General features: G+C 59.3%; 2 protein-coding genes across 2 annotated transcripts; one reads left to right on the forward strand and one right to left on the reverse strand.

Annotated features, from left to right (window-relative positions):
• The first annotated feature begins 5,611 nt into the window (after positions 1-5,611).
• TM2D2 (TM2 domain containing 2) lies at positions 5,612-6,609 on the forward strand. Its single transcript, XM_086628067.1, has 4 exons — positions 5,612-5,817; positions 5,903-5,990; positions 6,089-6,204; positions 6,379-6,609. The coding sequence occupies exons 1-4, from the start codon at positions 5,612-5,614 to the stop codon at positions 6,590-6,592; spliced, it is 624 nt and encodes a 207-aa protein (XP_086484193.1). The 3' UTR covers positions 6,593-6,609.
• Positions 6,610-11,358: 4,749 nt separating this feature from the next.
• Positions 11,359-23,876, reverse strand: PLEKHA2 (pleckstrin homology domain containing A2). Its single transcript, XM_086628066.1, has 11 exons — positions 23,736-23,876; positions 22,721-22,777; positions 20,722-20,770; positions 19,466-19,563; positions 16,523-16,663; positions 13,818-13,964; positions 13,615-13,683; positions 13,385-13,455; positions 12,763-12,826; positions 11,936-12,013; positions 11,359-11,703 (listed from the first exon to the last, which is right to left on the reverse strand). The coding sequence occupies exons 1-11, from the start codon at positions 23,874-23,876 to the stop codon at positions 11,359-11,361; spliced, it is 1,260 nt and encodes a 419-aa protein (XP_086484192.1).

Consider the following 23,876-nt stretch of genomic DNA (forward strand, 5'->3'; position numbering starts at 1 on the left):
GGCCCGCGGCCTTATGGAGCCGGGCCGGGGCCTGCGCCGCGCCGCCCCGGGGCGGGGCCGCTCCGCCCGCCCGCGGCCCAGGGCCCGGCTGAGCCCGCCGGCGGCGGCGGCGGCACCCACCGGAACCTCGCACCGGAGCCCACCCGAGACGGGCCGTCACGCGTCGGCCCCACGGCACGGGGCTGCGGCCGCGCTCCGGAGAGAGCCCGGCTGTGCCGGGGAGGCGGCGAACGGCACCTCCGCGGTGGCAGAGGCTGGAAGAAATAGAATCACAGAATCCCAGACTGGTTTGGGTTGGGAGGGACCTCAAAGGTCATCCAGTCCCAACCCTCCTGCCATGGGCAGGGACACCCTCCACTACACCAGGTTGCCCAAAGCCTCATCCAACCTGGCCTGGAACACTGCCAGGGATGGGGCATCCACAGCTTCTCTGGGCAACCTGTGCCAGTGCCTCACCACCCTCTGAGTAAAAAATTTCTTCCTTATATCCAATCTAAATCTCCCCTCTTTCAGTTTAAATCCACTGCCCCTTGTCCTATCACTACATGCCCTTGTAAAAAGTCCCTCTCCAGCTTTCCTGCAGGCTCCGTTTAAGTACCCTTTAAGTAAATGCAGGGTGAACGGTTCCAGCACATGCTTAGGGCAAAAGCACCCAAGTCCCGAGAGCGAGCGGGTGCCAGAACAGCAGCTCACTGGGGGAAACAGGCCAGCACAGACTGCAGACACCAGGATTCCTCTGGTCCTTCCAAAACACTACATGGCAAATCTGAAGGACATGGAAACACCACCTCACGTTAGCGCTCTGCTGTGCAGTGCCACGGGATACGGGCGAGTAAGAGAAAAACTCTCCAGGATGGAGCACGGGCTCAGGCTGTACTGCCCTCCACTCCTAAGTCTCACGGGTTGCTCTGACCTGCCTCTGGCTGGCAGACAGCAGCCCATCAAACACGCGCTCAGGGCACTCCGTGGAGCACGGTGTCTTCCTCCGCGAGGAGGAATAAACAACATATGACACATCAGTCACGTTACTGAACAGGTGATGGAGAAGCATCCTCATGCCATAATGATAAGCAGCGTACAAGAGCCTAGACAAATAAAATCCAGTTTTACCAACAACTTCTGAGGATACCAATAACGTTTCCTGGCTTTCCAAGTGTGGCACTTCACGGGTTCTTTTGAGCATCCACGTTCTTTTCCTTAGTAGGTCACTGCTCTTGAACAAATCAGATGTAGTGAAACACCTCACCATAGATGCAGAGCCAGATCTACACCAAAGGCCACACATACCTCATCTGCACAACAGACAACCAGACATGAGTGCCTTTTGAGGGCTGTCAGCCAGAAACGTCCATACACACCCAAGTTCTCACTCACAGGGTCTGACCGACACCTACGATGTTTTGGAAATTGCTTTTGAATGCACATAATGCAAAAGATGCCATCAACGAGCACGTAACAGGCTGAGAAATTGGCACAAGTCTTCCCCCTCCCCTGAATGATGAGTTCTTGGAAGATTTTATAAGAGGTTTGCACTGCTGTTGCTAAGTGAACAATTAAAGAGGAAAGGGTTATTCAGTCCTTTGCGTTCCAAAACTCTGCATTCGTTTTTGCAGGAGCTTAGGAAGATGACTGGCGACTCAGGTTTCCCTCCAGCAACCAGAAAATCTCCTGTTCCTGTTGGAAGGAGGCAACAACTTGACTTGAGGAAGCCAGTTTTATGTATCCTAACAGACCAAACCACAAAGCTACGCAGGAAGCCCGCACACTAAATTGTGTAATACTGCAAGGTGAGACAGAGGATTTTATTCGCAACCGATGTTAGAAACAACACGGAGGTTCTACATCTCCAACTCTTACAGAAGCTGCACATGGCTTCTGAGTCAGGTGCTTCCACAAGCTGAGTGCTACCCAAGATACAGGAGGCTTTCCATGGATTAGGATAATATCATGGATCAAATACAGACACCACTGTACAAATAATGCACAAACAGGAATCACCCTGTGGTTCCTGCCTGAGGGGCATGAGATTCCCAGGTCCGTATTTAGCATGAGATATATCCATCTCCCTTGCCTTCTCCTACTGCAGCCTTGCGATAAAAGGAATTGAAGACCACACACCTCAAAGCTCCAGAAACAAATCAGAAACAGGGCAGGAGAGCTAGGACAGCTTCTGAACACACGTTTTGGGTCAAACGCAAACCTGCCAGCTTTGGAAACAAAAAATCTGGACAACTGCTCACCTGATCAACCAGTTGCAACACACCTGAAATGCCCACATCAGCAGAGCTATCGCTCAGACATGGTGGAAGAGGCTCTTGGAGAAGAATCAGGTGAAACAAACCAATAAATCCTGGAGTTCTGCAACGTCTTAAGTCACAAATGAAACCTGAAAGGCAAGTACCAGGATTCAGGCCATTAGTTGGCTTCAGAATAGACTTTATGACTAGAATAAGGCAAAGTGAGAAAACCTGTTGCAGACAAGAGCCTTAGCGATTACTTGATATTAAAATTAGGATGTTTCATTCTTTCAAAGCCTTAACTAGGAGTGATACCCTCTTAAATGGGCATAAATGGCAGAAACAGGAAATATCTCAAAGTGAACTTACTAAGAAAAAAATGTACACAAATGGAAAGCAAATATGCGTGCTGGACATCTCATTCCCAGAGGACACTGGTAATACAAGAGGAAGCCATGCAATACAGCAGCCAGTCCAGCTGACATCACTTGCTGATGTGGGTGGTGAGCCAAAAAGATGCAAAATCAGCTAATTACACCAAAAGGCAAAGCAGTATCCAGTGCGATAACAAAGCTTATGTGGTAGGTGTTGAGAAGCACCTCATTCCATGTCTGAGGAAGGGAGGGGAATTTGGTGTTTTTCAAGGAAAACGCTTCCAACATCCTCTGACAGAGCAGGGACGCGGTCTCTTGCCTGTGGCTGACGGTAGGACCACAGGACAGCAGCCCCATTTCCTGAGGAACACAGCGCAGAGGCTGTACAAGGCCTGAGACGTAATGGCCAGCAAAGAACCGGGACCTTTGCCTCTCTGCTGCAGCGGTAAGGAAAGCCCGTGAAAAGAGGCATTTCCTCCTTTGTGCTTTGTCACCGCCAGTCCCCTTTGCAGGCTGTAAAAGATTTTCAGACTGGTTTCTAAAGGGAGCAAGGCCCATGTACAGCACGAGCAGCAGCAGGGTGCAGTGTTGTACACCTGGGTTCCCGTGGAGTTCACCGACACCTTGTGAGCTGCACGACGGACACCGCCGGGCTGTGCTTTAGTGAGCCATACTGTGCTCGAGCGCACAGCGAGGGCAGGGGAGAGGATACGGAATGAATCTCCCAAATGACATCTGCTGTTTGTCCGTTATTTTCCCAGTTCTTTGTAACAAAGCTGTAGAATCAGCAAGAAAAGAAATTTCTTGGAAATGCTCACGCTGGGGCTCGCTAGCACATTCCCTTTTCTAGTGAATGCCAGGCATGCACCTCTGCCAGCCTGAAGGGTACAAGGACTACAACTGAACTGGCTAAACACGTAACAGCAGTTTTAAATAGCAAACTCAGATGTGTCATGTTCTCCCTCCAACCTCAATCCTGCTGGCTCCCACATCCTCTCCCAATACCGCGTGCACGGTGTTTGCTTAGAAGCACTGTAAATAAGACAGATTAAGGATTTTGGATGCAGTTGAGATTTCACTGACATCACCACCAACAGTCCAGCTGGCTCAGGAAGCACACTTGTTCACACTGCACCAGCGATCGCTGGCTGACAGGCACCCACCAGTCCTGGTAATGGCTCTTTCCCAAATGCATTCCTATCAAATTGCATGTTTTGCTTGGCTTGCAGCTGGAGTTAATGAATGCCACATACCTGTCTCAAAGTGTGCTTGGCATTTCCAATCTAATGACCTCAACACACTGGGGGGTTGGGATTAAACGAGGTAGAAAAAAATGAGGCAGAAGAAAACTGATGGAAACAGGCAGCAGCTTGTCCAGACATGGAGGGTCAGTAGCAGGATCACAGTCCCTAAACCTCCACTTTCATACAGCTGAGTGTGCCCTTCTCTTCAGTTAACCACTGAGTCTTGGCCAGAAAGCACTCAGAGGCAGATCTCTACAGCTCTCTGAGCGTAACAAAGGGCCAAGACCAGGCAAGGGGGGGTCCCAATGCCGGACGCTTTGTACAAGGGGTAGGGCAGTTAGGATAAAAAAAATCTGCTACTTGACTCTCCAAGCAGGACTAGTTCCTCCTCTGGGCAGGGAGACGGTCTAGACAACTCTTGAAATCCCTTCCCCGTTTTCCAATAAATGGGTGGTTTGCTCAAGTGATCAAGTCCCGTTTATTTTCAAAAGAATTCCAGAGTAACGGGGGAACAGAGCCACAGTCTCACCCCTCCTGGCTCTAAGGCTCCTCCAAGGAGCACTTGGCTGCAGAGCTGCCTCCGGACCACGACCTGCTGCTGCCCCGGCTGCTATTTCCTCGCTGCCAGCAGCTTCCAGCCTCTTTGGACACGACCTTTCCCCCAGCAATTAACGTGGGAAAGTCTGAAACATCAGGCCCTGAAGCGTGAGCTTCATTCACGCCATTTCAAAGAGGCTTTACGCTGCCAGAAGGGTGTAAAACCTGAGTAAGGCCCACACTGGATGTGATCTTCCCTCCGCCGGGCGGCAGACACGATCCACCGCCGCCCAGCCCATGCGCCACACGATCTTTAAGCTATTTCTAAAGCCACTTGGAAGCCTCTTAACCATTGCAGAGGGGCTTAAGGAGACAGGCGGCCATCCCATCCCATCCCACCCCACCCCATCCCATCCCATCTCCAGCCAGCTCCTGGTGCAGGTCAGGGGAAATCCGGCTCCAGCAGTCCCACCGCGCAGCCCTTCAGCCCAACAGTCGTTACCCGCCGGTGAGCCAAAGCCACGGCTCCTTCAGGAGGCAGCATTACCCTACGCCGGGCACACGGGCACCTTCAGCCCGCCGCTACGGGGAGCCGCCTGCCCACACCCTCTCTCCGGTCGAAAGCCCGGGAAGCAGCGGCCCTCTGCACCCGCCGGGGCCACGCCGGTGCCCGGCTCCTGCCCCAGCGCCGAGCCCGCGCTCAGGGCAGGCTGCGCGCCCCGGGGCGCCTCTCCCCGCCGCTGCCCCGGCGGAGGCAGTGAATTCCCTCTGCCTGTTACCGGCGGCACAACCGACGCGGCAGCGGAGCCCGCAAGCACCGGGCCGGCCGCAGCAGCGAGGCCGCGCCCCGCCAGCAGCCGCTCCCTCCCGCACGGCGGGCTGGCGGCTCCGGCCAGCCCCCACCGCGCCCCAGCAGCCGGCGCCGAGCGCTGCTTTACCGGAGACCCGCGCGGGGAGCGGCCCGGGGCGGCGGGGCCACACCCAGCGGCGCCCCGCCCCCTGCCTTCGCCCATAGGCCGGCAGGCCTCCCTAGCAGCCAATCGCCTCCTCGCCTGGCGCGCACTTCCGCCTCGCCTCCCCACCACCGCCCCACTTCTCCTTCCGCCTTCTCGCTGACTGGCTGCGAGCGGCTGTTCCCCGCCTCCCAGCGGCGCCCATTGGCTGGCGGCGGCCCGGAGGCCGGGGGCGCGCGCGGCGTTTCCTAGCAGCGGCCGCCGCCATGGCGCCGCGGCGCGGCGGGCCGGTGGGCTACGCGCTGCTGTGCGCGCAGGCCGCGCTGCTGCTCGGCAACTTGCTGCTGCTGCAGGGCGCCTCCCCCGGGCTGCCCCGCAACGGCACCGAGGCCGAGCCGCCCGAGCCGGGGCCGCCCGCCGCCGCCTGGGCCTACACCGACCCGCAGGCGCCGCTCGTCCTCTGCACCTACCTGTGAGCGCCGGGCGGGCCGGGCCGGGCCGGGGCGGGGCGGAGGGGCCGCCGCCCCCCCCCTCACCGCTCCCCTCCTTCTCCGCAGCCCTGAGGAGTTCGTGGAGTGCGAGGAGCCGGTGGACCACGGCGGGAACGCCACGGCGCAGCAGGAGCTGGGCCACGGCTGCGTGAAGGTGAGCGGCGGCGGCGGGGGGCGCGGCGGGGCGGGGGCGGCGGGCCGGGGCTCGCTGCCGGCCGTCCCCCGCGGCTGATCGCGCCCGCGCTGCCGCAGTTCGGCGGACAGGCCTACGGCGAGGTGGACCACACGCGGGTGCAGTGCCGGGCGCTGGACGGCATCGAGTGCGCCGAGCCGCGGAGCTTCCTGCGGGGCAGCCGGCCCTGCGTCAAGTAGGGCGCGTTCTCGGCGGGCGGGAGGGCCCCTCTCCCCTCCGCCCGGGTGCCTGCAGCTCCCCCGGCCCCCACCGGAGGGAGCCCCGCCGTAAGGCACGGGGCGAGGCCGGCGGGGACCGCCCCGCTCACCCGCGGGGCGGCCCGGCGCGCCCCCGCCCGCTGCCGTTGCAGGTACACCGGGCACTATTTCATCACCACTCTGCTCTACTCGTTCTTCCTGGGCTGCTTCGGAGTGGATCGGTTCTGCCTGGGCCACACCGGCACCGCCGTGGGGAAGCTGCTGACCCTGGGCGGACTCGGCATCTGGTGGTTCGTTGATCTCATCCTGCTCATCACGGGTGGGCTGATGCCCAGCGATGGCAGCAACTGGTGCACCGTGTACTGAGCGAGCGGAGCGGAGCCCGGGGCAGGCCGGCAGCGTCTCTGCGGGACTGGAGACGGACTCCTGCGCTTGTCCCATGGCGGCAGAGCGGACTCCTGCCTTGCACAAACATGGATTTACAAAGCTGCAACTTACTGTGCAGAACAATTATTCTTGTTAATTCTGCTGTACAAAACTCGGACACAAAATTGTTCAGTATAGATTTTGCTTGTTTAAAATAATCTGGATTCCTTCCCAAGTGGTAACAGTTTAAGAACTCAGACCTTGCAAGCAGAGGTGGTCAAACAAATCTTAATAAACTCTGTAAGGGGCTGACTTCATGTGCTTTCAGTATTAGTGGAGTACACACAGCCACTCGTCTGTGGTTTTGTTACCAGACTTTGCAAACCTTTAAGGCCAAGTAATGCAGCACAATGCTAGAGACTCTGTGACAAAGCGACGAGCTCCAATTCTACATGATTTGTGTAAAACCATGCTCACTGGCTGCAGGGGAAGCTGGGTTAGATGCAGTAGAACCTGCACCCTTTAGAGAACATTACTTTCTCCTCTCTTGCAGGCAGGGAAAGCCACGGTGCAGCAAACAAAGTTACTCTTCAGGCCTCTGGAAGGATCACTTGTGTCCATTGATGTAACTCCCCTGCTGTGCTCGTTCTTACAGAAACACCTGCAGGACACTGCAACCACTCCAAAGTAGTGCCTGTGTTATTTTAAAATTACCTGTTTCTCCTCCTGCCCCCTGCCCTTCGCAGTAACTAAGTGTGCTTTTCAAAACATACTGCATCCTGCTGCCCGGGGTGTTCCCTTTCCCTGCTGCCGGATAGTCGTATTCTGTAAAACCACGACTGTTCAGTGGCAGCCGTTTATGTCTTACAAAACTGTTAAACACCAGCCTTGCCTCGTTAGTGACAGAAGGCTCATTTCCACCTGGAGCTGCAGGGAATGGATGGGAGCTGTCAGAGAGCTGGGAAGGGGTCAGAGATGCCGAGTGGCAACTCCTGTCTGCGTTCCAGTCACCCCCCGGCTCCAGCCCATGGCACAGGGTGCGTGTGGTACCGAAATGAGTGGGAGCTTCAAGTAACCAAGCACCCAAAAGAGGAAGCCCCACCAGATGTAGTCTGAAAACGTACTGAGCTGAATAAAAACGGGAAAAGGAAGCTGCAGTAAGTCACAGCCCGAACTAGACACAAAATCTGCGTATGCAAAAGTCTGGTCACATTTGACGTAAAATACAGCAAACATACATGCTCCGTTCTCACAGTTCTGCAAACCAAGGAGCCTCCAGCCGTTTCCATTTGGCTAATTTCTGCCTGCACAACTTCTCCTGCCTCCAACAGAGCTGCGACAGGGTTCAGTTTGGCCGGGAATTCTGCCTGTTCCAGTTTTGGTTTGTGGTTTATTGCAACAACTCCTCCTCTCCAGGGAATGGGGTTTATATCCCATTTAGGTCACAAGTAATCTGAATTTGGCAGCTTCAAATAGGTCTCAGAGCAGGGGGGGCAGGGGGAGGCTTCATCATGAAACTACCACATTCTTCAGACCAGTGGAACAACAGGGCTGAAAAGCCCACGGGGTGGGGGAGGAAATTATGCAGTGAGCCAGAAAGAAAAAAAAATAATGATCCCATGTGCAAAAGCCCATCGTCATTAACAGCTCCCCGTGTCCTCAGCCCAGCAGCTGCCAGCTCACAGCAGGACCCCAAATTCCTTCCCTGTGAGAGGCTGTCACTGACTACGCTGAGGAATACCGGGGTATTGGTCCGACAGCCTTCCTCCCGCCCGCGCGTTCAGAAAGGCAGAGCGCTGCCACTCTCCTCCCCTCGCCCCCGCAGCACCCCCAGCCGCTGCGCCCTGTGCCCCTGCCCCAGCGGGGACAGCGTTCGGCCCCCCAGCCATCACTACCCAAAATACACAATGCCAACAGCCTGGAAGAGTGACTGGGATTTCCTTCTTTATTTAAAAACACAGGGCAGAAGGGCGTTCCACCTGCAGCCAGCGCTTGCGGGCGAGGGGTGGGCGGTGGGTAACCGACACTGGGGCAGTCACGGAGCATCGTCCGTGCGAGGCACCCCAGCCCTAAGAGCACTTGAAACCCACAGCCAGCACTCGCGGGAACAGCTGAAACCGCTTGGGAGTTTTCACAGAAAAGGGAAAATCCATCTCTCGCACCACTCCTTCCCACACGCATCCCAAGGAAAGGGCGGAACTCAGAGGACACGCTTCATTTTCGAAAGGGAGCAGCTTCGGGGGGATGCGTTCACCCCACGCAGGAGAGCCGGGAGGCAAACGCAGCACTGAGGGGACACCAGTTTGCTTTAAAAATCGCTGCAAAGCTCCATCAAGGTCTGGTGGCATCTGCCTGGTGCTTGGGGATGGGAGAGAAATTCCTCCTGCAACACCGCCCGCGGCGCGGACGGGTCCGGAGCCCGGCTTGTCTTTGAACACGCTCGGTTTAGGCTCACGTCCAACCTTTACGCTGTCCTGGGGACACGGGGAGGGTGGGAATGAGAAACAGGAATGTTGCAATAGCACTGGAGCCACTGGTAGTTTCTCCTCCTGGATAATTAACCCTAATTGTGCAACAAGCTTCTGCTTTACCATCCCAGGCCCGAGGAAACTTTGCAATTATCGAGCAACAAAAAACCCTTGGTACTCCGTGGTTTCGAAGCCTTGCACAAAGGAACCATCGTCCCTCTGCGTTTGCTGTTTTCCAGAAATGAGGTCAGAGTCACCAAACGCTGTGACTCTATGATTGACAGGCTTTCCAAACGATTAAAACACTTTTGGAACACCGTGTTATGAGCCAAATAGCAAATCAGCCTAAAAAACCCCCACGATTTCGAACACTAGTGCAAATAAAGCAAAAGGGAGAAGAAAAAAAGGAACGGCATGATCTAGGTTTCTACATTTAAATAACAAATATTAACACTCGCCCTGTACCGTTTGCATCGATTCCCACTCGTTTTCATAGTTTCAGTGCTCTCCAGCATCTCCACACGACCCCCTTGAGGCACCCTCACCCCCGAATTTGGGACACCCCGTCACCACCTCCCCTGGGCTGCACCACGGCACCTTCAGCTGCGCCGGCCCCGGGCTCCGGCAGCGCAGGGATGGAGGAGCAGCCCCTCCGATGCAGGAGGGGATCCCCACCGGAAAACGCAATTTTAACCTTGTTAAGATCCATCGAGCTAATCAACGCCTCGGAGCTCAACCGATAAAGCTCCGCTCGACCCCAGGCTGAGCCTGAGCTAGCTGCAGCACAGCTGCCCAACAGCTGGAGACCTGGAGAGGGCAGGGACAAACCAGATTCTTTGCTCCTGGGGAGCACGTTGAGCTGATTTTGCAGAGCAGAGAACATGTAATGCCAAAAAAAGAGAAAGAAAAACAAAAAAGAACAAAAAAGACCAGGTAACTAGTCCGCAATAGAGGGAAGCCTTGTCCACTCCAGGCTGCCCCACGCGCTGCCAAGCTTCAATGCAATTCCCACCCCAGCCACCCAGGTGGTGTATATCCGAGATGGCACAAAGCGTGCCCGCGTCCGACATGGGCCACGGCAGCTGAGTCTGGGCACGTCAGGGCTAACGAGAGCCCTCAAACGAGGGCAGCAGCAGCACCCGGGCCTGAATGGGCTCCATGCAGCTCTCACCGAGTCACACCGACAGCTGCCAGCATGGACGGGGAGCGGTGCCCCCACTCGGCACCACGGACTGCACACACATCTCAGGGTGAAGACATCGTCCGATCCCGCTGCCAAGGGAATACCTGAGCTTCCTACACGCTATTCATCCCACCTCCTACCGCAGCTGATCTGGTTTGGAAATGACAAGTTCACGTCGCTCTATAAACTTCTCGTTTTCACGTCGAGGCAGCAGCGGGCGAGTTGGCCGGACGAGTCTGCCCGGTTTCAGTTACATGCTCGGCTTTCGTTGCCTTTTGCTACAAACGCTCCACCACCCGGGCACGGCTTTGCAGTGCCCAGATGGACGTAGTGCAAAACCGACACCGTACCTGAGGATCCTCCCGTGCCCGGGAGCCGCCGTCGCACCGGCCGCCCGGCCCAGGCTCACGCTCGGAAAGCGCCAGTGAGCCCTTCGGAGGGGTGAGCCGGGTATCGGCCAGTGCCAGGCTTTAACAGTGGCGGTGGATATAAAAAAAAGTAATTAAAAGCCAACAGATTTGTTGACAGGCCGTCAGGCAGTGGAAAGAACTGCTCTCCTAGGGAAAAAGCCATCGAAATGGGAAGTTGCAGCGTGTCCCTTGTGCGGGCAGCTGCGGGCTGCGTGTCCCAGCTCTGCTCCGCTGCCCGGGGAAGGCTGAGCAGCGTGAAAGGGGAGAAAAGTGTTTTTCCAAACACAAGAAAGGCCACGCTCCCCCTCACGCCCCCGAGACCTCCTGCTGTCTCCGCCGGGCTCGGCTCTGGGGGAAGTTCCGTGGCCGCAGAAGAGGATGCCCCCACATCCAGGCAGTGCCAGGGGCCAGCGCTTCCCGCAGACGGCTTCCGAAACACGGGGCAAAGCCCAGGCAGGAGCTGGCAGGGACTCCACTCCCCGGCAGAGCGGGGCACCGGGATGTGGGTCCAGCCGGATCCTGCACAGCAGCGAAGAGCAGCAGTGGAGGGAAGGGGCCACTTCACCCCCGCCAAGACAACGGGGTGAGCTCGGTCGGAGGCACCGAGCAGACACGCGGAGATCAGCCGTCCTGGGCACGGCGCGGCCGTGCACCCCGCACCGCCCCGCGGGGACCGAGGCAGCCGAGGGGTGGCTCGGCACCCGCTCAGACGTCGGTGGTCCGGATGCTTTCATCGTCCAGGTCGAAGGCGAACGGCTTATCCTTGATGTGCTGCGGCTCCGACTTGTGCCGCACGCGCTTGCCCGGTGCGGCTCCGGCGTCGCGGTCTGTGAAGGCCGGCAGGAACACCGAGTCTCTCAGCACCGCAGGCGTCTTCTCCGGCACCGGCTGCTTCCCCTCTGCCTGTGGCACCGGCGTCCAGGGCTGCCAGGAGGAGGTGGAGGGGGCTTTGCCCAGCGCTCTCCGCTCCTCCACCGCCTGCCTGTGCTGCGACGGGCCCGAGGAGCTGCTGGGCCTGACCATGGAGCTGGATCTCATGAAGGAGATTTCCTGCAAGGACAGACGCAGGGTTCATGCAGGTGCAGGTTGGTGGCTCAATCTCACTTTTCAATCTTTTTCAAGGAAGCTTTTCCAGCGACTGGTGATTAAACCCAGAGAGGGCAGGGATCTCATCCTGGAAATAGGTTAACTGACCACTTACACGATCCACTAAATAAATATCACATACATGGGCACGACCCTCCTTCGACACCAAATCTGCAGCAGAAAGGACGTGACCTACCCTCGGGCGGGTTTTCAGGGCCTGGACTGCCCCGGTGATGACTCGGATCCAGCTGTGCATGTCCTCGGGGCTGTCCGCCTGCAAACACACCAGCCCCAGTGAGACTTTGCTTCCCAAACACCCCCCGGCGCAGCCAGGCTTCATCCTGCTGCTGTGAGGCACGGACACACAGCCGGACAGGCTACTGGGGTCCCCAGTACATCAGCCACTCATTTATCCTTGCTTGAAACCCACTGCACACCCCACCTCCCCCTGCAAAAGGGGAGCCACTCTCCACACTGCAGCATTTTTGTATCAGGAGCAGATAAAGCATTTAAGGAGAAAAAAAAAGGTACATTTTCGGGGTGGACCAGCCCTGTTGCTGCAGCAGCGGAGGCTCGGGGTCGGCGTCCAGCCATGCTCTGCCAGCAGCAGGGTTTGGGGCTTTTGCCCGCGCACGCGGGGCTGCACACCCACAGCACACCGTGCTGGCCGCTCCTCGGGGACTCGCAGTGCCCAGGGGTCTCGCAGGTGCTGAGAATGCAGTGGGGATGCAGAGACAGCCCAGCCCCGCGCGCTCGGGATGCTCGTGGGATCACCCTGTGCTTTTGTCTCTGCTTTTTCCTGCTCGCACAAATAGCCGCTATTATAAATCAGCCCGCGGGGAGAAGTGAAACCCCGCGGCCGCTCTCCCTCGCCCCGTGCCCGGTGAAGCTCTCACAAACCCCTCTGCCCGCGGCCGCCGGCCACCAGGCTGCCAGGGCAGAGCCCGCTGGCGGGAGGGCGGCTCGCGGAGCTGCCGGCTGCACTCAGTGCCCAGAACAGCAAACCCGCCTCGGCTGCCTCACCTGGATGTAGAAGGTTCTGGAGCTCGTTATGATTTCAAAGAGGTTGTCCCGCATCAGGAGGTCACTAGAAACAGCGAGAAAGAGTCGGTCACTACTCGGATGGAAGAAAAAAAAAATTTCTGTATTTACCCTCATCTCTAGAGCACACTGAATTAAAACATATCTAGTTTAAGGACAACAGCTATAAATGGCTTTCGGCTGCTCTATGAGCACCTTTGTTCTTCTGTCATATGATGCTATTTACTGTGCAGGGCCCCATACTCCTTAACATATGGAGACAGGAGCGCTGTAGGAGCACGCTGGTCCAGCCGAGGCGGCTGTCAGCAGCAGGAGAACAGAGAACGGGCGATATCCCACGTCCAGCCGCGCTTCCCCACGCCCCTCCATGGGGTTGTGAAGAAAAGCGAGCGGCAGCACCGCTCAGCCTGGGCCCGCTCCTGCAGCGGCCGCTGCTGGGGACCCTCTGGGCTCCCCAAAGGAGATAGCCAAGTTTCCTTCCTGCTCTCCTCCGGTTTGGCTCCACGGGAGCTGCTTCCCCATCAGCAGCCAGAGTTTTCCCGTTCGCTGCTCTGGTCCCAGCACAACCCGGGACTATGGCAGGGAAACATGGACAGAGCATTACCCAGACTTGACCAGGCACTCATGGGTCTTGCAGACGTCCCTCAGCAGAATCGAGCGCAAGGGCTCCTTGTCCTGCGGAGACGAGAGGACACGGTGATGGGCTTGGCTGGCCCCTGGGGCCAGTGGCTCTGGGATGTGCCTCCCACAGAGCCCCCGCGCCACATCAGCACGGGAGCACGGCAGCCCCAGAGCTCTGCTCGGGGCAGCCGGTCCCAGGCGGGGGCTGCTCACCTGCTCACACTTGTAGTAACTGATGGAAAATTCATCCAGAACGAAGAAGCGGCGCTTCCAGCTCTTCCTCTGGAAGCGAGAGGAGGAAACAGCTCAGTGCTGGGCTCCACTGCTCTCCCCACGCTGCCGCGGTCCAGCTGGTCCAATGGGGAGAGCTGGTCCAATGCCACCCACCCCCCAGCACGGGGACCCCCGGCACTCACCACATTCCCCTGCTTCACGCAGTAGCCGCTCTTGAGGACAGGGGGTCCGGCGGGCGGCTTGGCCGCCGAGGTGGGGATGTAGCTCTGCGAGCGCCGCAGCAGCGGGTGGGTGGCCACGTCGCTGCCGTCCCCTCCGTCCCCCCCGTTCTGCAACCGGAGAGCACAGAGTTACCGGGGAGCAGGGAGGGGAGTTCCCCGCCGGGAGGCCGGAGAGCTGAGCCCCGGAGCCAGCGCTGGGTGCCCAGGGCTGACCGCAGCGCCCGACACGAGACGGGGAAAGAACCAGAGTCGGGAGCTGAGCTTATCTCGTCGCGTGCAGCTTTTCCGACTGCGGCCCCAGTACTGTTCACCCTTTTGGTGCCCACATGTTAAAAAAAAAAGGTTAAGAAACTGAAAAGGCCACAGAAAAGCAATTTGAAGGATGAAGAAAACCCCTCGCGGTGGGGGAGTTAAAGGATCTCACCTGCCCGGGTCAGCAAATGCCAAGAGGAGACTTGGCTGGAGCACAGACCGGGGGGAAACACGGGAACAAGGGGCTCTTCCATCAGGCAGAGTGGGACAGGACAAAAACCACCAGCTGGAAGCTGGAGCCAGACAAACCTGAGCTAGAAAGCAGGGATGCTTTCCAACTGGAGAAGGCAATATATCACGGGAATAAACGGCTCAGGAAAGCCATAAAGTCTCTGATCCACATTTTCACAGCCGAATTCTCCCAAGAGAAACTGTGATGTTTGGACCTCAGGTAGAAAAACTGGTTCCCCTGGCCCCAAGCCGCCCCCTCCCACACACGACACTCGCAGCTGGAAGCGTGGCCGAGCCGGGTATGCGGCGTGCGCCCAGCACCCATCCGGGTCACCTCCAGCACCTGCCGGTGCATCCCAAGGGCCAGATCCTGCCCTGTTGCTGGCATCACCCTCCTCTCCCCAGCACCACCCTGTCCCCCGGCAGTGCCCTCTCCTCCCCCTTGGCAGCGCAGATGATGGTTAAGATGCTACATCTGCACTCATCTTCCCCCGTCCCTCCAACCCCTTCCTCCAGCTCTGCGCTGAGGTCTGAGGATTGCCATGGCAGCTGCGCCGGCGCTCGCCGCTGCCACCCTTATATGGCCCCCGCGCCAGCGCGACTGCCGCTGCGGTTAACCAGCGACCTGCCCGCGCCGCTCCTTCCAGCGCCTTCGAGAGGCTCCTTTGGTTTCTCCAGGACAGAGACGGGCCGCCCTTTGGCTGCTCCTAAAGTGCCACCTGGCACCTCTGGGGCGCAGCAGAGCTCCAGCCCAGCGGGAAGGGGGAACCTCCCGCTCCCCTCGCCGGGGCTGCGCCGGCTCTGCCGCGTGTTACGGATGTACGTGTCCCAACCCAGAGATGCTGCTGCGAGAGGGGATGTTACGCCGGGAGCCGGGGCGATGCTGCTGGTGGGTCTGGGGGTGCAGCTGAAGCACGGGGCTCCCTGCTGCAGTCCCAGAGCTGCTGCAGGGCAGCACCAGCCGCAGCAGAGCTGGGGAACCACGGACACACCCAGGAAGCTGCAGCAGAGGAATAGCCATTTCACACGGGGCAAGCAGCAAGAGAGCAGAAAATCACCCGGCGGCTGATGCACCAGCTTTAAAAAACCCCTCGGTGAAAGAAAGAAATGAGGAGAGGGCTGAGGATGGAGCTCGTGGCTCTCGGGAGGCGGTGGCAGGCGGGGAGAAGGGAGGTGGACTCAGAGTCGGGAGGAAAGAGCAGCTTTAACTCACTGAAACGAGAAAGAAGAGTCGCAGGGCTGGCTGCTGCCACTTGTCTGCAAGCAGGCGGCCAGGCTGCCGGGGGGAGCACAACCTTCCCTGCCCTTCCCCTCCCCACGCACGGGGTGGAGGGTCCGGCAGCGTCCCATGGAGCAGCAGCACCGGGAAGGGACAGCGGCCAGCCCGACCCTGCACCCACCAAACCTGCAGCCAGGGAAGCGTTAAACGCGCCTCCTGGCGAAAAACGCTGCGATGATCTAATCCTCTGCTCTATTTTTAGTGGTGCCACTGATAAGAGCTGAAGTGAGACCCAGAGCCGGGCGAGCGCCCGAAGGTGGGAGACACCGACGGCCGCGTGCCAAGGGCAGGGGGTGCGGAGCCACAGCACGTGGGCTCAGCCACCGCCTCCAGGACAGACACCCCCTGGCACCTTGATGGGGGATCAGGACCCGGGACGGGTGGGTGGGATGGTGCGGGATGGGGAAGGTGAGCAGGTTCGCAGCCTCCTCCTCCTCACACCCCCTCGTCTCATCACACTTCAGAGCGAGACAGAGGAGAGGTGCTACAGGGTGCTGTGAGCACGGCTATTTATACACCCGAGTGGGAGGGTTTGCAGGCACTCAGCTGGCTTCCAGAAATGAAACTGCAAACCAGCCTCCCAACAGCCCAAACCTGTAACTGCCTCCAGCCCCACGCTGGACCTCCCCCAGAGTTTCCCCAGACCCCCGCGCCCCAGCCCAGCGTCACACCGGGGGACCCACACCCAGAAAGTACTGCTCCAGTAGGGGGTCAGAGAACGACTGAGCCCATCGCTGCTGTGCATTAACAGCATTTCTGCACGGAGAAAGCTGCCACCATTTCTGCCTGTCCCTGTTAGGAGCTGCTCTTAAAACGCAGGGAACAGAGAGACCAAAGCAGGGTGCTGATGTCGCCAGGATTTTGCCCCAGGATCTGGGATGGTGCACGGAGCCTTCCAGCTCACCTGGTTGATGGGCGTGTGGACCACCACTCCCCCGATGATCTCGGTTTTGTAGGCCACCTGGGGCTTCCTCTCCTGTGCCTGGGGCACCGCCGGAGGCTTCGTGATCTCTGTGGTCGGTGGGACGCTGCCACCCTTTGGCACCTGCGGGATAAAGAAAGGGGTGAAGAGCCTGGGTGTGACTGTGCCAGCAGCCCCATGCCTGCACCGGGCACCTCTGTCCTCCCAGCCTAAATACAGCCATGTCCCTTTAAAAAATAACAAATGAACAAGCCACCCCAACCAAGGAGGGTGTGGGCCCCACCCAGGCTCTTTGCAGGAGCACCAAGATGGGAGATGAAAGGTGGTGAACAATTAAGCATCATCTCACCCGGGTCTGGGATTCGCCTCTGCAGCTCAGCGCCCTTGTGGGACACTCGCTCCTCTAATCGTCCCCGCTCTACTTGGGGCTTCACTTAACGAGGAGCTCCCGTCTGCCTAACGAGGCCGGGCGCCGTTTCACACGCCGAACGCCTGCACGTCCTGCACCAACGCGCGGCCGGAGGAAAGTTTCCCATCGCGGACGCAGAGACGCTGCGCGCCCGGGCAGCACGGCGGGGGCAGAGGGAAGGAGCTGCACCTCGCTGCGGGCAGCGGTGCGAGGGGGAAGGTGCTGCTCAGCGCTCAGCACCCGGCACGGGTCAGCGCTGCCGCCAGCTCGCGCCTCCTCGTGCGGAACGGAGCCGAGGCCCTCGCCACGGTCACACCAGCCCGCTGCACGCCTCACGCCTTCCTCCGCGGCCACGGACAGCGCGCAGGGTGAGGAAACACAGGAACCGATTTGCCAAGAGCAGAGGAGAAGCGTCTGTGAGAAGCGGAAGCTGAACCTGGATCTCTGCACCAGGAGCGACACCCCAACTGCCACCCCGTCCCGCCCGTCCCAGCACAGCAAGCGGCTCCACCGGCGGCAGCACGTGCCGAGCATGGGAGCGCGCAGGACCATGCGCGGTGCAATGCAGCCGGGAGCCTGGCAGCCCCGCAGAGCCCAGGGGGAGCGGGAGGTCGCTCCGAGCAGAGGCTGGTAGGGCTCCGAACCCCGCTGAGAGCCAGAACATCTCCCTGCAGCCCGTCTGTGCCTCCCCACCCACGCCACGGCGACGAAGCCCCTGCAACACGGAGCAGCCCAAGGAAATCCAAGCGCTAATGGAGACCCATGGGAAGCTGCAGAGCGGGAGAGGGATTTCCCAGACAGGGCAGAGTGGCAGCGTCACCCGCATCCCAGGAGCCCCATGTTTCCCAGCCAGGCTGTGAGAACCCTTCCCTGCAGGGCCAGATGAGCCAGTCAGCAGCCGGGATGCAGCCGGAGTCGGGAAGGGCTGGCCAGCGTCAGGGTATGAAAATCGCCGCAGTTTATTGCGGAAACAGAAGCTGCATCTCTTCCTACCAGCACACCAGCTCCTGTCTTGGCCGGCCTCACGCACCAACAGGTGCTGAGGTTACCCCGGCAGCACACCCGGACAAACGGCATTGCCAGGCTCTGGTTACAACCCCTACCTGGTGCTGGAGGTGGTTTTTTTTTGTGGCCAGTATCACCAGAACCCATAAAGAGAAGGTAGAAGCCAGAGCCCACACAGTCAGTTTGGTGGCTTTAGGCACAGAGGTTGTCACAGTTAATGTATTTGCAGATAAAAAGACAAAATACAAGCCAGGTCTGGTCTTGTAGATGAGTTTCCCGTAGAGACAACACAGCACTCCAGTGATTTTAAACAAAAAATTCCAGGAGAAAAGGTTATTTGATAGGACTCAAACTGTTCATCATGATTTTGCCTTATATTTTGTTCACAAACCACAAACAACACGCATCAGCACGTGATCTGGCAAAGCCCTGCTGGCATTAAACATTGGCAACACCGCTAATGCCAGGCACACCGAAGCCTGCAGTGCCCCCCACCCTCCGCAAGGACCCCCCACGTCCCGGGGCCAGCGAGGAGCCGTTCTGCCAATGCCTCACCCAGGAGCCCGGGCACACGGTGCTGCCAACTGAGCGCCAAACCCACAGACGGTGCTTCTGCTCCTGGCCGCAGGAGCGAGGGAGCAGAACGTCATCCCTCATCGCCGGAAGCACCGGGCAGCTGAGGAGCGCAGACTCCACGAGTTACTGGGTCAGCAACCATTAATTCATGGTTATACAAACACAACAGTAAACGAGAGGAGATGGCAGAAGAACTCCTCTGGATCCAGGCACAACCCGCCCTGCGATGCCCTACAGCGCGCAGCATTCGCCCCCCCGTCACAAGACCCGGCGTTCCAGGAAGAAAAAATTGAGTAAATAAATTAATGATGCACAAGAAAGACGCCCTTTGACAGCCGCAGTGAGGAGCCGGTTACAGGTATCACAGCCAACAACAGGAGGGAACCGTCCCCGGAGCAGGTGGGGATGGGGACAGACCCCACCGGACCTTCCCCTGGGCGCAGCCTCCGTGGGTGGGGAGCGCGAAGACGCTCGAGCAAACAGCAGCAAAGCAAAGCCCGATCGGGAGGATTCCTGGGGACGGCGGAGGGAACATCTCCAGTCTGCAGCTGGAGCCCCGAGAGCTGGGAGCTTTCGGGAGCTACAGCTCCGTGTGACGCCTGCTGCGCTCAACAGCAAAACAAGGGGAGCACCAGAAGCAGCGTCGGCTCCAGAAGGACACGACGAGGCTGCAGCCACCAGCAGAGAGCTGCGCTCCCGTCCTCCCGCAGCGCGGCCTCGGCACTGACCCGGGAGACAGCCCGAGAAGTCCGACACGGAGTGGCCCCGGGGCCAAGGCCAGCCCGGCCACCACCATCACTGCTTCTCTGGTGGCAGCAGGGAGGTGGCGGAGCAGAGCACAGCCGGGAGGAATCGCGCGGCTCTTCCAGGCGCTCATGGAGTGGCCCATCAAGGCAGGAGGCAGCAACACCAGCAACGAGCACGACGCGACCTACCGTGATCTTACTGGCCCGGTTCAGCGCCTCCACCCAGTCCTGCAGGTCCTTCTGATCGCTGGCTTGGAGGAAGTAGCGCTGAGACAAAGCGTTGATAACTGTCGGAGACGGGAACGAAGAGGAGAGTCAGGGAACCCCGTTTGGTGCTCGGCATTATTAAACCAAATTAAACAGGAAATCAACAACACAGCATCTCTCAGCTCCCAGTCCCAGAGCGACCTGCAGATACTGGTCCCGTAACCTCTCGCACGGAAAATCGGCCGAGGGGACAGCGCTCAGGCACGGAGCGGGGACGTGGCAGCTGGATCCTTACACCAGAGCTTGGAGAGGGCAGGGCTGCAGCCAGGCTGGAACCAAGGCTGTGGCACAGCCCCAACCAGAGCCGATCTAGTGCTGGAGTCACCCCCTTCCATGGGGCGTTCGAGGGCCCTTGGGGCTCCCTTCGCTCAGCACTCTGATTTTAACTCTCATCCAAAACGTTGGTGCAAACCCCAAGCAGGGTCTGGGAAGCTCCTTGGTGCTGCAGCCCTCCCCACGTCCGTCCTTGCAGGCACGTGGGATTTCACAGCACGAACAAGCCAAAGCTCCTCTGGATCAGCCCCTTCCCCCGTGGGAATACACCGCGCTCCGGTCTTTGTCTCGGGCTCCATCCCTTGTAGTTAAATATTGCAAAGGCAACACCGTTCCCTTGGGACGAGCACACACTCGTGCTGTCACTTCTGCTGCTTTCTGTCGGAGCTCGTGGCTCAGGCAGGAGGCACTGAGGCAGCGCGGGTCGGGCTGAGGCCGCCTGGGGCAGGAGGAAATGGGATAAAACACTCCTCCCTCGCACCAACAGGAACAGAAGCTTGTGCTGGCATTAAAAAGGGGAAAAAACACCTGTACTGCACAAGGTAGCACAGCGGGATCCATGGAAGGGATTCAGGAGTGCACAAAAGCCAAGGTCTGTGCAGCAGACCATCACGGAGGGGACCCACGGGGTCCTGCGCCCCTCGCCAGGCTCTGCCCGTGCATCTCGTGTGGGGGGGTCACAGCGACAGGGCCACAGCACGGGGCTGGGGCTCGCAGCAGCCCTCCTCCAGCATGAAGTGCCAGGCACTGGCAGCACCCCCTTGCCTCCCCAGCCGCGAGGACAGGGCAGGTGTGTCCTTGGGTCTGTCCGGCAGCAGCCAGGAGGGCTCACGGGGGAGGCACTGAGCCCACAACCCCCCAAAGTGGGGTGTCCCCCCGGCAGACCCCCCACACCCCTCACTCACCAAAGCAGAATGGAGTTTTCGGCTTCTGTTTCGGGGTGGCGATGCTAACCTGCAACAGAGCAAATTAAAGAAAAAAATCAAAGCTAATAGCACACACTGATGGCAACGCACGAGAGCTGGAAGTTTCCACCCGCACACCCATGACGAGGGGAAGCTGCTGCTCCCCGAGCTCCAGCACGAGCAGAGGAGCGAGCGCCCGGCCGTGGCACACCGCAGGCTGCAGCCTCGCCACGCCAAGCCCCGAAGCCGCACCAGGGAGAGGGGAGGCATTGCCCGCCCCTCCCCAGCCCCACAGACACCCCTTCTGCAGTCGAGGAGAGCCAGCCGGCTCGAGCCAGGGGAAAACGAACGCGGGTGGTGGGCAGGTCCCAATTGGCATGTCTTCCCCGTGCACCCCCCGGTCAGAGCCCCGCTGCGTGCCCCCATGGGGCACCGCTCCCATCCCAGGCTCTGCCGCCACGAGAACAGCTGGACAGGAACCCCAGCAGCATGGCTCTCGGGGTGCTGGCACATCTGGCGCCCACGGGGACACCACGTACGGCGCGAGCCCGGGAGCCGCGGCACAGCTGCGCCAGCTCCCGGGAACCGGCCCGTGTCGGCCATCATGCGGAACACACGCGGCACCGAGCGCGCGGTCCCAGGGGAAGGTCAGCGCGGAGACGGGGCTTCCATCTCCCGCTGCCCCCCCGGCGCCGGCTGCGCGGCAAAGCGGAGCGCGCGGAGCTTTCAAAGGCCCCGACAACGCGAGTTTCTGCTGGACTAACAGTCGCCCTCGTCAGCAATTACGGAAATTGAGGGAAAATAGCAGCGGTTTCTCCCTAAAGAGTAGGAATCATTTATATAAGAATAATACTCCCCGGGGCTCCGAGCGCAGCGTTCATGGAGTATTTATTCTGACAGGCTTCCTCCCTCAGACCCACTCCATAATGCTTTAAATATGTTTTCTCAAGCAGACCCCCACTTTCCTGGCATATTTACAGTTGGCTTAAAGCCGTCGGCACGACGCGATCCTGCAGTTTGTGACCAAATGCTGTCCTACAGCAGTTCCCACTTAGACCAAAACGTACACAATGTATAAGCCAGGCTCCTTCCGAAATGGGGAAGGTTCAACCTCCCGGCGTTGCTTCATCTGCGCTTAATTTATAAATCATGATTCAGCAGGAAGAGAGCTCTGTCCAATTCTTTATCCGGCTCCAGTACGGCGCTGAGCCCGGCACGGTGGCCACGAGCCCCCACTCCCTGCAGCGGCAGCCGCCGAGGGGCAGCTCCGCTTCCCGCAGCTCCCGCGTCCCTCACCGGCCGGCAGCCGTTGTCATTTATTGCGCTGCTCTCGCCTTCCGGCGGAAGCTGGATAAGGCCATTAAGACACACTCGAGATGGAGCTGGCAGAAAGTCTCACCCCTCAGGGCACTGCCCTCTAAGCACAGGGGAGAGCTACCGGTGCCCCCGAGCCCACGGTGCCCCCAAGCCCACGGCGGGAGGGACCTTGGGGCCATCTCTACCTCTTCATCTTCAGCAGGTCTGACAAGCGCCATCCCGCAGACCCCGGGCTGCAGCGGGACCCGCAGCGGGAGGCACCGCCGAGCACACACCCTGGGGGCATCCTGGGCTGGAGCAGCAACACCGTGCTGATCACCAGCTCCACGTCCAGCCCTCACCGACACCACACTCCCAGCCTCACTCAGCCCCCGCAGCCCCACGTCCTTCCTCACAGCAGAGCAGCTCCTCTTCCTCCTGCGCCCCAACCTCGCAGCCCATCCCGCGCCCGGCTGCGGGTGAAGGCAAACACCGATCCCAGTGCTGGGATCGGCCATGCTGCGGGGATGCTCCCACCTTCCCACAGACCCACTCAGGCTCCGGTTCCAGGGAGGAGGGCACAGGCTCAGGCAGGACCTTGCCCCTAGTGCCGCTGGGGTGAGCCATCGCCTCTCCCGGGAAAGCCACACGGATAAGGGGACAACAGGAAGCATTCATTTTTCCCGCGCCACCCTGACATTACCTTGGAGATATAGGTCAGCTGCAGAGATCCAACAGCACCCGCGCCGATAGCCAGGTTCTGCAAAACATTTAACGAGCAATGGCAGTTAGAGGACAGGGAGAACGCAGAGGTGAGCTGGGGTGCTGCGCTGTGCCACTGGGGTCGGGCACCAAACCCCACAGCCACGCTGCTGCCGTGGCTGCTCCACTCGCAGCCCATGAGCAGCCGGGACCGGCCCCGCTGTGCTGCCCCGGAGCGCCGTGCCGTGCCCTCCCCAGCCCCGCTCAGCGCCTGCACAGCAGCGCCTCAGGGGCAGGATGGGCTCCGGCCCCCACCGCGCACGGCGCAGCGAGCCGGAGCATTTGCCAACACGGCGAGCAGGCTGCAGGCACGCGCTTCCCCTTCCCCTTTTAACATGGCCATGAAGAACCTGCTGCGAGATGCTCTTCAGGAAGGCAGGTGCCTCCCCAGCCTACAAGCAGTGCTCACACACCGTGGGGTTTCCAGGAGGGTCTTCCTAGAGCTCAGCTTTGGCTCTCGCTCTGTTGATCTTGACCACAAGCCTGGGGCGGCTCCTGACCAGCTCCTCCAACCGCCCGGCTCCTGGTCTAAGTGCTTTCTCCGCATGACTCCAATTCCAAGATGCTAAATATTTCTAGGATAACCTCTTCTCTTACTCATTATCACTACCTCTACGCTAAGACACAAGGGAGATGTAACACCTCACACTGGCACAGCACTTCTGTAGGCTCCTCCAGGGCGTCAATGGCTCCTGGTGGTGAAAGTTACTGCTGGGGAAGTCCTGGAAACCACAGAAATCACCAGAGGTTGTTCTGCTGGAGGCTGGTCATGGCCACACTCAGCCATGGCAGACTCCAGCAGGCAACTGATGCAGCAGACAGCATCCTCCTTCGGGGACCCGGAGGAGACATCTCCGGCAGCGCAGCCCAGCAGGGACCCGAAACACAGCTGAAGACTCGCTAACAACTTCCACGGATGTGCCCGGCGTGAAGCTGGGAGCAGCGCGGGAGCCCACCTGAGGGTTGTCCATGTACCAGAGGAGGCAGTTGGCCTGGGTGTCCAGGATGAAATACCGCCGCAGAAACTTGCCGCAGGTCTCATTTTCTTCGATGTCCAGGAACCCGCAGATACGGTTCTGCCGATCCAAGTACGGCAT

This window comes from Tauraco erythrolophus, chromosome 29 (assembly GCF_009769465.1).
Source record: "Tauraco erythrolophus isolate bTauEry1 chromosome 29, bTauEry1.pri, whole genome shotgun sequence".
Taxonomy (NCBI): domain Eukaryota; kingdom Metazoa; phylum Chordata; class Aves; order Musophagiformes; family Musophagidae; genus Tauraco; species Tauraco erythrolophus.

Excerpts from the sequence above, each read along its gene's own strand:
- TM2D2 (XM_086628067.1), top strand. The coding sequence starts at position 5,612 with ATGGCGCCGCGGCGCGGCGGGCCGGTGGGCTACGCGCTGCTGTGCGCG. Across the intron at positions 5,991-6,088 it reads TGGGCCACGGCTGCGTGAAG|TTCGGCGGACAGGCCTACGG; the intron begins GTGAGCGGCGGC and ends GCGCTGCCGCAG. Across the intron at positions 6,205-6,378 it reads GGCAGCCGGCCCTGCGTCAA|GTACACCGGGCACTATTTCA; the intron begins GTAGGGCGCGTT and ends CTGCCGTTGCAG.
- PLEKHA2 (XM_086628066.1), bottom strand. The coding sequence starts at position 23,876 with ATGCCGTACTTGGATCGGCAGAACCGTATCTGCGGGTTCCTGGACATC. Across the intron at positions 22,778-23,735 it reads GGTACATGGACAACCCTCAG|AACCTGGCTATCGGCGCGGG; the intron begins GTGGGCTCCCGC and ends AATGTTTTGCAG. Across the intron at positions 19,564-20,721 it reads GAAAACTCCATTCTGCTTTG|TTATCAACGCTTTGTCTCAG; the intron begins GTGAGTGAGGGG and ends CGTCTCCGACAG.